Source organism: Brassica rapa, chromosome A07 (genome assembly GCF_000309985.2).
Source record: "Brassica rapa cultivar Chiifu-401-42 chromosome A07, CAAS_Brap_v3.01, whole genome shotgun sequence".
NCBI classification, from domain to species: domain Eukaryota; kingdom Viridiplantae; phylum Streptophyta; class Magnoliopsida; order Brassicales; family Brassicaceae; genus Brassica; species Brassica rapa.
Genome location: NC_024801.2, coordinates 26,193,323 through 26,206,353, shown reverse-complemented (window position 1 = coordinate 26,206,353; position 13,031 = coordinate 26,193,323). Strand labels below are relative to the sequence as shown.

At 39.9% G+C, this 13,031-nt stretch overlaps 4 protein-coding genes and 2 non-coding genes across 8 annotated transcripts; 3 read left to right on the top strand and 3 right to left on the bottom strand.

Moving 5' to 3' along the window:
• The first annotated feature begins 890 nt into the window (after window positions 1-890).
• Window positions 891-4,613, top strand: LOC103831868. Its single transcript, XM_009107801.3, has 14 exons — window positions 891-1,245; window positions 1,789-1,879; window positions 2,000-2,084; window positions 2,169-2,253; window positions 2,392-2,461; window positions 2,591-2,660; window positions 2,780-2,825; window positions 2,925-3,174; window positions 3,241-3,446; window positions 3,579-3,653; window positions 3,738-3,807; window positions 3,923-4,003; window positions 4,110-4,189; window positions 4,333-4,613. The coding sequence occupies exons 1-14, from the start codon at window positions 1,130-1,132 to the stop codon at window positions 4,409-4,411; spliced, it is 1,404 nt and encodes a 467-aa protein (XP_009106049.1). The 5' UTR covers window positions 891-1,129; the 3' UTR covers window positions 4,412-4,613.
• Window positions 4,614-4,991: 378 nt separating this feature from the next.
• TRNAD-GUC lies at window positions 4,992-5,063 on the bottom strand. Its single transcript has one exon. It is a non-coding gene; the product is annotated as a tRNA-Asp (tRNA).
• Window positions 5,064-5,627: 564 nt separating this feature from the next.
• Window positions 5,628-6,568, top strand: LOC103831867. The gene is made up of 2 exons (XM_009107800.3): window positions 5,628-5,959; window positions 6,115-6,568. The coding sequence occupies exons 1-2, from the start codon at window positions 5,714-5,716 to the stop codon at window positions 6,346-6,348; spliced, it is 480 nt and encodes a 159-aa protein (XP_009106048.1). The 5' UTR covers window positions 5,628-5,713; the 3' UTR covers window positions 6,349-6,568.
• Window positions 6,569-6,829: 261 nt separating this feature from the next.
• Window positions 6,830-10,611, bottom strand: LOC103831866 (lipase 3). Of its 3 annotated transcripts, none has more exons than XM_009107799.3 (10): window positions 10,396-10,611; window positions 10,254-10,321; window positions 9,699-9,872; window positions 9,228-9,621; window positions 8,723-9,009; window positions 8,563-8,631; window positions 8,426-8,482; window positions 8,241-8,293; window positions 8,079-8,154; window positions 6,830-8,002 (listed from the first exon to the last, which is right to left on the bottom strand). In XM_009107799.3, the coding sequence occupies exons 2-10, from the start codon at window positions 10,292-10,294 to the stop codon at window positions 7,051-7,053; spliced, it is 2,103 nt and encodes a 700-aa protein (XP_009106047.1). In that variant the 5' UTR covers window positions 10,295-10,321; window positions 10,396-10,611; the 3' UTR covers window positions 6,830-7,050. The 3 variants fall into 3 exon arrangements, with proteins under 3 accessions (XP_009106047.1, XP_033131341.1, XP_009106046.1); XM_033275450.1 differs by having other exon boundaries at window positions 9,699-9,877; window positions 10,396-10,552; XM_009107798.3 differs by having other exon boundaries at window positions 10,254-10,555.
• Window positions 10,612-11,276: 665 nt separating this feature from the next.
• LOC103831864 (protein YLS3) lies at window positions 11,277-12,936 on the top strand. The gene is made up of 3 exons (XM_009107797.3): window positions 11,277-12,382; window positions 12,474-12,575; window positions 12,651-12,936. Exons 1-3 carry the CDS (start codon window positions 12,040-12,042, stop codon window positions 12,791-12,793), a joined length of 588 nt encoding a protein of 195 aa, XP_009106045.1. The 5' UTR covers window positions 11,277-12,039; the 3' UTR covers window positions 12,794-12,936.
• TRNAD-GUC lies at window positions 11,692-11,763 on the bottom strand. Its single transcript has one exon. It is a non-coding gene; the product is annotated as a tRNA-Asp (tRNA).
• Window positions 12,937-13,031: the final 95 nt, after the last annotated feature.

Genomic DNA, 13,031 nt, shown 5'->3' with positions numbered 1-13,031 from the left:
TCGACAGCGCCACCCAAGCCCCAACTTGCCACCGCACAAACGCCATGTCGCATGGGGACAAACATCGGAGAGCATCATTCCATCGCGATCTCATCCGTATCCCATGCCGACCGGGCCAAACACTCACCAAACACGATCAGCGTAGTCTCATCAGAACCGTCTACCATTGACCAAACCACCACCGACATACCGAGTCGTTTCAGGTGAGAGATCAAGAGGCGGAAGAAATATGAAGCTTTGATTATCCGACTACACCGAGAAAGAAAAGCAGAGACAAACTAGAGAGACTGAAACGACAAGAAAAAAACAAAGCCGAGAAGAGCGGTACTAACTGAGTTACCGCCTTCCGGAAGCAGGAACCGGCGATGACGGTGCTAACAGAGCCACCGTCTCCCAGAAACAAAGGCCGGCGGTCGTAGAGCTGAGAGAGCCTCTACTCCCCGGGATCTAAACCTGAACTCATGAGCCGTCTGCCGCTTCGATTAACCGTTCTTCACCCCTCACCACGACTCCAGAGAAAACAGCATCGCCGCCGTCGGGAAGACCATACGAGCCGATCCCTTCTTGGCGCGATACCCTAACCCAGAGCCGTCAGCATATCGGGGGGGTCGGTAGATCGAGAACTACATCGGAAATCCTTGACTTGACCGGAAAAAAAAGAGCCACCGACGCCGGCACGCGCGCGGACGCGCCACCGGACGTCGGGGGCGACGACACTTTCTCTCTCTCACTTTCTCTTTACCGTCCACTCTTTCGCTAACGCGTTCCTTATCCTAAACATTTTTAAAATATCATTAATTTTATTGAAATCCTTGCAACGTTTTAGAACACACCAAATCTTAAATCTAAAATGACTTTTCCTAACAAATCTAAACCCTAACTTTTTAGGAAAAAATAAGGTCAAATTAATATTAATTTGTATTTTTGTTTACCAGTGAGAATAGAGAGAGAGAGAAAGGGGAAGGAAAGTAGAAGGGGCACTGTGCAATTGAGAAACGTTGCTGTATTCATTTTCTTAACTAATCGTCTTCTCTAACCAATCGTCATTACTGAGATCACACAGACAGAGAGAGAGAGTGGAGAGAATGGAGGTTCAGTTTTGGTAGAGAGAAACATTTTGAAGACGACCATGAACTGTCGGAGAATGTTAAAGTCCGTACAAGCCTTGTCGGCTCACAGCTTCCTCTTCTGTTTCACCCTCGTTTTGGTCCTCAAACTTGACCACACCGTCTCTTACTCCTGGTGGTTAGTCTCTCCCTCTCCCTCTCTCCTTGAAAGTCCATTTCTCTCTGATTGGCTCATAAATCCTAATTTTTTTTTTTAATTGTCTTTTAGATTTTACTCACATGTGCATCTTCTTAGCTGTGGAGACGAATTCTTTATGAGATCATCCAAAATTTGAATAATAAAAATGGAATAGTTTCTACTTAAATACGAATCTTACTTCTTTTGGGAACTTGTTTGAACTTTTTTTTTCTTTGCATAGGAGACATAAAGGTACAATTCTTATAAGGTTTTATGACAAGGAAACCTGACAGATTGTGTCACGTGTTCTTGTACCAAAGTACTGTATTATGTTTATTTGATGACTGTAATTGAAGATTGGCGGTGGAAATGATGTCATCTAGAAAGATTATGTCGTAGGGAGTTTATATATTCGGTTTTAAGAGCATATGGTTTTGTCTTCTTCTCTGTGTGTTTTGTTTCCTTATCCATTTCTTGGTATTGGTAACATTCATACAGAAGAAACATTACAAACATATCTGTTCCACTGATTCGGTTATGCAGGGTTGTGTGTCTACCTCTGTGGGCTTTCCACGCTGTTGTTTCTAGGGGAAGATTCTCACTTCCTGCTCCCATTGCTCCTCGTAACCGTCGTGTATGTCTCTTCTTCCTATTGTATCAATATTTATTATCCACACTTAAGTGAAATTGGTATCTAATCAGGTTAGCCTTTTGATGGCATCTGATGATTCCCTTTTTTCTGTGTGGTGTACAGTGGGCTCCATGTCATGCTATTGTTGCAACGCCTTTGCTTATAGCTTTCGAATTACTCCTCTGCGTATACCTCGAGAGTGCACATGGTATATATGATCACGGCTTGCTTACTCACAGTTTCGTCCTGGTTTAATTTAATTTGATTTTGAGCTATTGTATTTGAGATGCAGCTCGTTGGCCACCGGCTGTGAGCTTGAAGATTGTGTTTCTCCCTTTATTGGCGTTTGAAGTAACTATACTTGTGGACAATGCCAGGTAAGATTGTATCAGTTGTTATACATTGTGCGTGATAAAATGAAAGTGGACTTTTATTGGAACTGTTTCTTTAGTGGGAAGAGCTTTTTATCTGCTATTATCTACTAAGTTCCTAATTAACTCACGTTTTGTCTTCAGAATGTGTCGAGCGCTGATGCCTGGAGATGAAGAGAGCATAAATGATGAAGCAATATGGGAAGCACTTCCTGTGAGTCATGCTACATTTTTTTATTTAGTTAAGGCCTGAGCTTCTGTTCAAAGTATTTGATTCAGCAGCTTAAGTAGGACTAGATTCAAAATAAACTTTTCTGATGCTTTTTTTCTTTTCTATCTGCAGCATTTCTGGGTTGCAATTTCCATGGTGTTCTTTTTAGCTGCTACAGTCTTCACCCTCCTAAAGCTGTCCGGTAATAATCTGCCACCTGAATATTTGCTAGAGTTTCAAGTAACTTACTCTAAAGACCACTATGGTCAATGGATTGTTAAGCTTTCTGTCGTATTTTTTTTTATATTATATTCATATCAGGTGATGTAGCTGCTCTTGGCTGGTGGGATTTATTCATTAACTTCGGGTATGCACTGTCTCTGCCTTCTCTGTCAAAGATGTTTCTCCTAATGTCATTTAATTGAGTTGCTCGTGAATGTAACCAATGTGTATGTACTGCCTGCAGAATTGCAGAGTGCTTTGCTTTTCTTGTTTGTACAAAATGGTCCAATCCAGTTATCCATAGAGGCTCACCTGTCAGAGAACCCGGATCATCTTCCACCATTACTAGATATGTTGTTTCAAACAGTGGCCTTTCAGATTTTTCAGAAGACGACATGCACCAAGATGGAACGTGTGGCCTGCAAGATATCGGTGGTCATATTATGAAAATCCCCCTCATTATATTTCAAGTTGTGCTTTGCATGCATCTCGAGGTACACACAACTTTTCTCCCGACAAATTCTTGTGTTTAAGACATTACCAATGGTTTGAACTTTCAGGGGACTCCTGAAGCTGCTAAGTATATACCTGTCCCTGTCCTGTTTTCTCCACTCTTCTTACTGCAAGGCGTTGGTATTCTATTTGCTGCTTCTAAATTAGTAGAGAAGTTTGTTCTATTGCTGCGGGGCGACGATGATACAGGATTGTATTTTAGAATTTCATCCACAGCGCATGATTGCTTGGGTTTCTTACACCATGGATCCAGGTGATAAACATGTTTTTTTTTTGCTTCCTTATCAGTTTTAATGCACAAAACTCATGGAGGCTATTTGCTGCCACTGAGTTACTCTAACAAATATCAAGTTGATGACTAACGTTTGATCCTCTACGTGCTCAGGCTGCTAGGTTGGTGGTCAATTGATGAAGGAAGTCAGGAGGAGCAAGCTCGTCTCTACTTTGATCAAGAGTCCGGGTTAGTACAATTCAACCTTCTACATCTTCTAATGAAAATGGTTGTATCTAAACTGCTGAAGGTTTCATGAATAAATGTGTGCAGTTACAGTACCTTCTGTGGTCATCCGCCTGAAATAGTCAAGAAAATGCCTAAGAAAGATCTTGCTGAGGAGGTATACTACTTTTTCAATTACTTACAAATATGTTGTTGTTTCCTCTTTTGTTAAGTCCTTTGTCCTCTGGATTCCTTATTTCTCAGTGCTGTTCACCTTTACTGCATCTGATCAGGTGTGGAGACTTCAAGCAGCACTTGGTGAACAAACAGAAATCACAAAGTTCAGTCAGCAGGAATATGAGAGACTGCAAAATGTAATGCTCTCTTCTTCTCACTCTAAAGGGGTTTAGCTTTCACAATCGTTCTACTTTGGTGTTAGCTTATCCCTTGGGACATGTTTCACTCTTTTCTGTGTTCCAGGAGAAAGTTCTGTGTAGGATTTGTTTCGAAAGAGAGATCAGTGTGGTATTGCTTCCATGCAGACACCGTGTTCTCTGCAGGTATTTATACTGAAAAAAAAACCCTGAGCTTAAAAGTATCATCATTTGCATTCTACCAAGTGCGATTGCATATTTTTTATGAGAGCATATCTGCTTGAGTTTAGCGCTCATGTGTGGTTTTGGTGCGCCATGTTTTGTTGCAGAAACTGCTCAGAGAAGTGTAAAAAATGTCCCTTCTGCCGTGTAACCATCGAAGAGCGGCTCCCCGTATATGATGTTTAACGTCTAACATAACCACCTCTTCGATAAGTGTACATATATATATAAATCTGAGTTTTTCTTATTGTGCTTACTTTAGTGTATTTTTAAACGTACTGCTTTTAATGAAGGAAACTAAATATAGTACTAATGAAAATAACTTTACGTAACTACCATATGAATATTTTTTGGAAAACTATCTAATAATGTCAAGCAGATTCATTTTTTTTGCCGAAGGATGTGTTTATAAGAAGCTCCATGTTATTCATACCTTTCAAGTACACACAAAAGAAAAAGACTCAAACCAGAGACAGGACAAGAAACTGTTGATGTGGGAGTCAATCAACTACAGAACAATCGAATGAGTTGCTTACTGATCGGACTTTGAGAACCACATTTGCTGGAATGAACCTTAACAATGCCAATTTACTCCCTCCTATCCTACGCTTCGCATTTTTTTTTCAAGTGGATCGATTTGTCTGCATTTACTATTATCGGCTTCTGAAGTGACATATGAGGAAAATAGGGGCTCAAATCTAAAAATGTGAAAATTGAGGCACCTGAGAAACTAAAAACAAAAAAATTGTATAGATAAAAAAGTAAACGCCGTTGCCGGGGATCGAACCCGGGTCACCCGCGTGACAGGCGGGAATACTTACCACTATACTACAACGACTTTGATGTTTGTTTCAGTTATTCACATATAATGACCATAAAAGACTACTTGTTTTGGTTTAGGGATTGAATTGATATAAGTGGGGCTAATTACCCATTCAAATGGAGGTGATGGTTTGTTATTGAATGGTTTATATCGGGGCTAAAAACTCAAAAAGATATTGGTTTGCAAGATAAAGTTCAATGGATATTTTTGGCGGGTCATTATGAACTTTAACTGAGCAATTAGGACTAATAACTCAAAAGATACTTTTTGGCGGGTCATTACATATATTTTTTTTTTAACAACGAAATGATAATTTTTAATTTTATTAATTTGAATGATTGTCACTGAATAATTTATCAGAATACAAAATGGTAATTATGAATAAGTTAACAGGTGAGTTTGTAACAAAATGAGCCAAAAGTTTATTAGTTTGAATGATTGTCACTGAATAATTTGTCGGAACACAGAATGATAATTATGGATAAGCTAACAGGTGATTTTGTAACAGAGCGTTGGACTTAAAATGGGCCAAACCTAGCCTATTGGGCTTTTTGTTTTGAAAATTATCAAAGCAACGCAAGAGAGAGAGAGACCTAACTCAGTACCGGCCGAACGAAATCGAGAGAAAAGCGAGAGAACGTGACGGCGAGGAAGAAGAAGAGAGAATGTGGTTCACCGGCGGCGGAGGAGGACTGAGGAAGCTCTGTAGAGCCTCCGCAACTGTTATCGAGAACGAGATGAGCTGTAACTCTCTGCTAGTGAGATACATGTCGAGAGAGCGAGCTGTAAACGTGAGGAAGATAAACCCTAAGGTCTCGATCCAAGAAGCTCACGTCATCTCCAGCTCTCTCTACGAAGTCTTCAAGAAACACGGACCTCTCTCCGTTCCCAACACTTGGCTCCGCGCCCAGGTCTTAAATTGATTCAGATCCTTAGTGTTTGTTGTATCTGGTAGTATTGTGTTGATTGGATTGGTTTTTGATTTAGGGATTGAAATGGATGTGAATAGTGTTTTGATAGGAGAGATAGAGAAATGTGTTTTGACTGTGTGTTAATGTAACAATAGGAAGCTGGGGTAAGTGGATTGAACAGCAAGACTCATATGAAGCTGATGTTGAAATGGATGAGAGGGAGGAAGATGCTCAAGTTAATCTGTAACCAAGTTGGTTCCTCCAAGAAGTTCTTTCACACCGTTTTATCTGATGATGATCCTCAACAAGAGACACCACCAGTTGCTGCTGCTGCTGCTGCCACGACTGAGAAGAACAAAAAAGCCTTCTCAAAGAGAAGAAGCAAATAAGGATCTGCCACAAGATCCCTGTGGACAATCGCGTGTTTGTTTTCATTTGGTATTTGTTTCTGTGTCTGAGGAAATGAATGTGTTTCAATCTCCCAGAGTGAACACTTTAGTTACTGGTGTAGAAATTTTTGAGTAAGTCAGGGTTTGTTTTTTTGTCCTTTTGCTTCGTTCCCTTTGAATAAAAGAAACATCGATTTACAATGCAACAAGATCACTGGTATACATTTAAACTCAAGATGATGATGATGATGATGCCTTCTATTGAATGTATTTGATATTCTTTTAACTCATGAAACATGAGAATCTTGTGATTCACTGATCATTGCACTATGTTCTGTAGACAAGTTAGTTCTTCTAAGCCCAAAGAAGCCAAATACCTGATAGGTCCACTAGACATGCCACTGTATAATGATTGATTGGTCTGTCCTGAGTTCCAAAGAAATGTAATAGTTGTCTACCTCACAATTCTCATGGAAACCACTATAGAAACATCTATGATATTGCTGAAAAAGCATCCCTGACAACAATTCTATCATGAGATCACACTTGACATTATGTACACTATTACAGCCAATCCATAGGAGATCATCAACATAGAACCACATGACTCTCAAAGCCTCAAACACACAAACATCACACATTACAAAGACACCAAACCCTTAAGAGCATTCACCACACTTGTCATGGGTTGGTTTAAGCTACTTACACTACCGTACCTTCCTTTTTCTTCTTCTTCAACTTCATACCTTTCTGACTTGTCTGCCTCTGCTCAACAGATGTCGGCTCCACAAGCAGAAGCCTTGACATCACATATGCCAAAAGCTCTTCCCGGTGAGAGAACGTGAAGTCAAGGTGAGCATACTCAAACTCATTAAACGACACATCAACACCACCTTCTCTCATCACCTTATAATGTTTCCTCACCATAGAAGGCCGAATCACCTTATCTTTCTTCCCCGCCACTAAATCCACAGGCACGTCGATGAACCTGTAAGACTCCCCTAGATCAAGCGGTTCAGGAGAGCCGTAAACCTCCACGTTCCCCCTCCTGCTCCCGTAATCAAACATCCTGAACTTACCAGTGTGCTTGATCTGAGCGAGATGCTGCGCTACACGAAAAGAAACAGCTGGCATATCGTTCATGTTGTAGTGAGGCAGCCCCAAGACTCCAACCCAGTTCGAGCTGTCTCCACCAACCACATAACTCATCAGCGTTTGGACAAGCCCACCGAGAGCAGGGTAGTTGTGGAAGTCACGCGCTAGCTTGTTGAGAAGCATCCTGAAGAATCTCGTCGGTATGTAGAAGGCAGGCACTAAGCGAGACAGTACCGGACTCACGAAAAGGAAGATGTACTCGACCAACGTGAAGCCTAAGTTGGAGTCCTCGTGGAATCCAGCGGGTGAGAGTAGGATTAGTCTGGAGAGACGGTGTGGCTTCTCCTTGATTTTGCGAGTGATGACGTACATCAGAATTGCAGCACCACCTAAGCTATGACAGACGGCACAGAGCTTGTAAGGCTCCTCCTTGTTGATTTCTTCATCGGTGTTATTAGGTTGGCTGAGCTTTAACTCTGAAGTTTTGATTTCATGGATTTTTTCTATCATCGCTGGGATGTCCTCAGTGCCGTGCTCGTTAATGGAGTATCGCCAGTACCTGCATTTGATCAAATATCTCAGGTAAGACAGTTCTTTCTCCAGTCTTCACTATCATAAGGAAGTCAAGAACTCACTCTTTTGAAGATATGTTCTTGTTTACATGATCTCTTGAAACTAAACCACGAAAGTTCCCTAAGAAAACATCATAGCCTGTGAAAGATAAAGACAGTGAAAATCCCAGCAGCTGGTATGTGAATTAATAAAAGATTGGAGAATGAAAATTATGAAGCTTGAACCTTGGTCATAAGCAGCAAAAGCTGGAGATCCAACAACCCCATTAGATACCCATCTAAAGAACGCACAGATACACAAAAAAAAAAAAGAATGAGGAGAACAAACAATGCAAAATGGATATAGAAAACAATACTTCATCAGCCTATCAGCTTAACGAGTCATCTGAAAAATGGACTATGAAACTCACCCCATTGAAGAATCCAAAATCCCATGCTGCAGATAAACAGCTTTCCTTGCATCACGTCTGCAAAGACAAGTAAAGCACTCAATGATGATACATGAAATGGAAAGGATGCACCAGTGAGTGTCACAAGAAGGTTATACCTTGGTATCCTTTCCAGGAGAAGAACATATCCATCCGATGTAACAACACGAATAGCTTCATAAGGATACCTATCAAAAGTAGGAGAAAAATTAAATAAATATCAAACAGTTGAGAATGAGAGAAAGAAAAGGCACAAGACATCTATGCTGCTGCTCCTACCCCAGCTCTGTTATGACATCTTGACACGTTCGAGTATCTGTGTTCATAGTGTTGTATAACCGTGTGGGCCTTTCTGTAAGAGATGGATCAGCATCTCCTAAAGTGGCAGTCTGCAGAGTTTCATCATCCGAAACGTGGTCATGCTTTTCTTTACTGCTGTGACTGGAAGGAGAGAACCATGAAAACATTATTCCAAAAGCTTCCGATGGAGATAGAATAAGATGTGTAGCCATGTGGAAAAAGTCAAAAATTGCTTCTATGCAGATCTCTATAGCAAGATGAAGATCCTGCAAAACAAAACACATCAAGTAGAAATAATGTGTTAAAAAGATTTTAAAAACACAAACATTGAATAAATTTCTAACTAAATTTATTTAAATAAATTTGGGGGTTTAACATTTCTTTTGGGAGCCTATGTCTTATGTAATTTTTTTTCAAAAATTTTCGGGGCCCAAGGGTAATGTTTATTCGGCTTTGCCTAGGACCGACCCTGGAAGTGACAAACCTCAACAACGCCGCGTCTTCTATCAGTAGCACGGTTGGGAACATCATGGTATTTGCTGGAGTTAGTCTTGCTAAAACGTGGCCTATGTTGGTTCCTTCTTGGGCTCGCGGGAGCTCTCGAGCTTCGTTTAAAGAACAAACGCAGAAAATACTGTGGTACCCATAGCAAGATCCGTAAAGGAAGTATCAACCACCAAAGAATAAACGTAATCCAGTCAGACCAGTGTCCTTCAGATTTTGCGGAAGCACTGGCCCAAGAGAGGCGTGAGCATTGAGAAGACGGCGAAGCAGGCGGCGGACCATCACTCTCTTCTTCTCCAGAAGAATAGTCCAAGCTCGAAGTATCAGAATCCACAGAGAGCTCGTGAATGAAGTGATTGAAAGAAGAGACTCCACTGCCATCAAGAATTGAAAAACAGAGTTATATTAGAGGCTGGCAAGAATCATTACAGGATTGTTTGTTTTTTTTTACTTTTGCATCCAGCGTGGTAAACGTGGTCCACGCAAAGTGGGTCTGAGCTCCCAGCCATGGAGACCTTCGAGAATATTAGCCTTCCCGGGAAGGAGTGTTAAGAGAAGAGCCGAGACTCCGTTAATGCAACTAGCAATGTTGTTTAAAGACTCATAGGTTACAGTTTTCACAGACCTGCACTAAAAGACAAAACATGAACCGAAAGCCATAGTTAGTTTAAGCTTGTTACACAAAAAAAAAAACAAAAGCAGACAAGAAGAAGACAAACTGGAAAACAAGTAATAAAAAGAGTTATGTTAAGACATCAAACACCATCTTCTACCAATATAATATGTAATCCATCTATCAACAAATGAAATTATAGCAAAGTCTAGCTATAATTTCTGAGAAATTGATGAAGCTCCAGTTACAAAGATACTAAACTAATTTATCAAAAAAAAAAGAAAAAAAAAGATACTAAACTATAATTACTATAACAACAGAATCAGATTATCATATTGCGAGTAGAGCCGATGATGAATGCAAAATAATCGTTAAAAGAGGAAAGGACTTTACTCTTTTGAAACAGCGAGAGCGTTATCTACGATCCGTTGCATCACTTTTCTCTCCCCCACACTCAGAATCTATAGATTCAACGAAAAATAATCTGATTCGGCGAATTTTCCAGGAAAACGACAACAAGGAAAATTATATCCACCTGAATATAATCGATATTGGCTTGAGAGATTTGAGCAAATCGCGATTGAGATTTATTGCGGGATCAGGAATTAAAGGAAAACACAGAGACCCAATCTCTCGAGACTTCCCCCGAGAATCCAAATTAAACAAAAAAAAAAAGATAATCGCAGATAAACAATTAATTGAGGAGAATCCGATTTATTAGGGGGTGACACGTCGGCGATTATTGCCGTCCAGAGGAGGAGAGAGACAAGATGGGTGCACGTGGAGAAGTATTATTGGATAGTTTCGGATGTGACACGTTACCGACACGCGGGAAAAGGTCAATTTCACTACACAACACACACCCAAAAGGAGCAATGATTAAAATGACAGAATGCTTATTATGTAATTTTATAATTATATTATGATTCTTTTCATATTAATTATATGTAATTTTACACACTTTAGGTGATTTTCAGACAAAATTAGAAATGAGATGACCTTTACGTAACGCATGGGCGTTGAATTATTTGTGAAACAGCAACACAAATTTAATTGGTCGTGGCAACTAATTGTATGTACTTACTTTAGTGAATTTGAATGCTGCAAGAAACGTACTGCTTTTAAAAAAGGAAACTAAATATAGTACTAATGAAAATAACTTTACGTAACCAACCATATGAATATTTTGGAAAACTATCTAATAGTTCCAAGCAAATTTTTGGGCAAAAGATGTCCTTTTTTCTTCGCCGGAAACGTAATTTTCTGCCAACTTGCATATATGCAAAGACTTACCTAAATAAATAAAAATAATTACTTGTGTTACAAAAAAAAAGAATTACATAAGCTCTAACACTCTAAGTATATGATATCCAAAGGTCTCATCATCTTAGCACCAGAACAGACGACTACAAATAATACACTATGGAATCAGTAGCCTACTATCAAAGTAGCACAGCCTTTAAGGGCCATTTCCTCTGAATGTAAGAAGTTCCATATTCTTCATAAATTTCAAGTGCACAAAAAAAAAACTCAAACCAGAGACGGGAGAACAAAACTGTTGATGTGTGAGTCAATAAACTACAGAACAATCGAATGAGTTGCTTACTCAGACTTTGAGAACCACATTTGCTGGAATGAACCTTAGCAATGCCAATTTACTCCTCCAATCCTATGCTTCGCAATTTTGTTTTTAAGTGGTTCAATTTGTCTGCATTTACTATTATCGGCTTCTGAAGTGACATATAAGGAAAAAGGGCCTCAAATCTAAAAATGTGAAAATTGAGGTACCTGAGAAACTAAAAACAAAAAAATGTAGATAATAAAAAGTTAACGCCGTTGCCGGGGATCGAACCCGGGTCACCCGCGTGACAGGCGGGAATACTTACCACTATACTACAACGACTTTGATGTTCGTTTCAGTTATTCACATATAATGACCATATCTATTAAAAGTACTTGTTCTCATCACAAACCATCATATTATATGAATGAAGTCCAAAATACAAACATGAAGAAATCAAAGTGTTGCAACCAAATTAAACACACATCCTGTGTGCAATAACAATATCGGTCCACAGTCTCACACACACACACACACGAAACCAATTGATTTGGACCTTAAATACTCAGACCACCACTCTCTTAAACAAAGAAGAAAGAAACTTGTTCTCCAAGCAAAATGGCTTCTTCTATTCTCTTTATCACTCTCCTAATCTCCTTGTCTTCTATCTCTCTACAACTGGTTTTCGCTCAAGTCCCAGGCACCACCACAGCTACATGTTCCTCAATGCTTCTTTCTTTGGCTCCATGTGGTCCATTCGTGCAAGGCTTTGTCCAGCTTCCGGCTCAGCCTTGTTGTGACGGCTTAAACCAGATATATAGCCAACAACCAACCTGTCTCTGTCTCTTCCTCAACAATACTTCTACTTTGTCCCCTGCTTTTCCAATCAACCAAACTCTTGCTCTACAGCTGCCACCGCTTTGCAACGTTCCAGCCAATGCGTCCTCTTGCTCTTCACCTGGTACATAAATATGTCTTCACACAATTAAAAAAAAAGTTTGCAAGATTCGATTGTTTTCTTGAAATTTATGAGAAACATTTTTTGGTTACAGGAGGAGAGGCGCCTAGTGATTCTTCCTCGGTTGCTCCTCCACCTTCTAGCTCAACCAGTTCTCCAGTATCTCCAAGTGCAAAGAACAACTCTAGTGTCGCGGGTAAGCCATCTGCCTCTAAACCAAAACTTAACATCTCAGCAAGAATTGTTACTGATTCTGTTTTACTTTCATCAGGGACCCCAGTGGCTCAACTTGCACCAAGACCCACCAGCTTAATGGGGCTAGGTTATGATCTGAGATCCTCTGGCTCCAAGTCCAAGATTCAGCTAATCATCCTCGCACTCGCAGTGATCCTACCTGGAACTCTCTTCATCTGAATCTGTCTGCATATTAGCTACATTCACCTGTTTTGGGGTTTCTCTATTAATCAAGATCATCTTTCTTCTGTATGTTACTTAACGTTTGCAGTTATTGAAATGAAATCAGAAAACAGAAGACTGAATAACAACACTCTTGTTAATCACTTTGATTCTGTAAGATTATGAACACAAGAAGCTCATGAACAACTTCCTTACTTCTTGTCTAAACACTTTAACTGAAACGTATACATTAAAA

Bases quoted from the DNA above. Each gene is read 5' to 3' on its own strand.
- LOC103831868 (XM_009107801.3), top strand. From the start codon at position 1,130: ATGAACTGTCGGAGAATGTTAAAGTCCGTACAAGCCTTGTCGGCTCAC. The intron at 1,246-1,788 runs GTTAGTCTCTCC...TCGGTTATGCAG, and splicing joins ACCGTCTCTTACTCCTGGTG to GGTTGTGTGTCTACCTCTGT. The intron at 3,808-3,922 runs GTATACTACTTT...GCATCTGATCAG, and splicing joins AGAAAGATCTTGCTGAGGAG to GTGTGGAGACTTCAAGCAGC.
- LOC103831867 (XM_009107800.3), top strand. From the start codon at position 5,714: ATGTGGTTCACCGGCGGCGGAGGAGGACTGAGGAAGCTCTGTAGAGCC. The intron at 5,960-6,114 runs GTCTTAAATTGA...ATGTAACAATAG, and splicing joins ACACTTGGCTCCGCGCCCAG to GAAGCTGGGGTAAGTGGATT.
- LOC103831866 (XM_009107799.3), bottom strand. From the start codon at position 10,294: ATGCAACGGATCGTAGATAACGCTCTCGCTGTTTCAAAAGA. The intron at 9,622-9,698 runs GTAAAAAAAAAC...TCTTGATGGCAG, and splicing joins TTACCACGCTGGATGCAAAA to TGGAGTCTCTTCTTTCAATC. The intron at 8,632-8,722 runs GTAGGAGCAGCA...TACTTTTGATAG, and splicing joins GATGTCATAACAGAGCTGGG to GTATCCTTATGAAGCTATTC.
- LOC103831864 (XM_009107797.3), top strand. From the start codon at position 12,040: ATGGCTTCTTCTATTCTCTTTATCACTCTCCTAATCTCCTTGTCTTCT. The intron at 12,383-12,473 runs GTACATAAATAT...TTTTGGTTACAG, and splicing joins GTCCTCTTGCTCTTCACCTG to GAGGAGAGGCGCCTAGTGAT. The intron at 12,576-12,650 runs GTAAGCCATCTG...TACTTTCATCAG, and splicing joins GAACAACTCTAGTGTCGCGG to GGACCCCAGTGGCTCAACTT.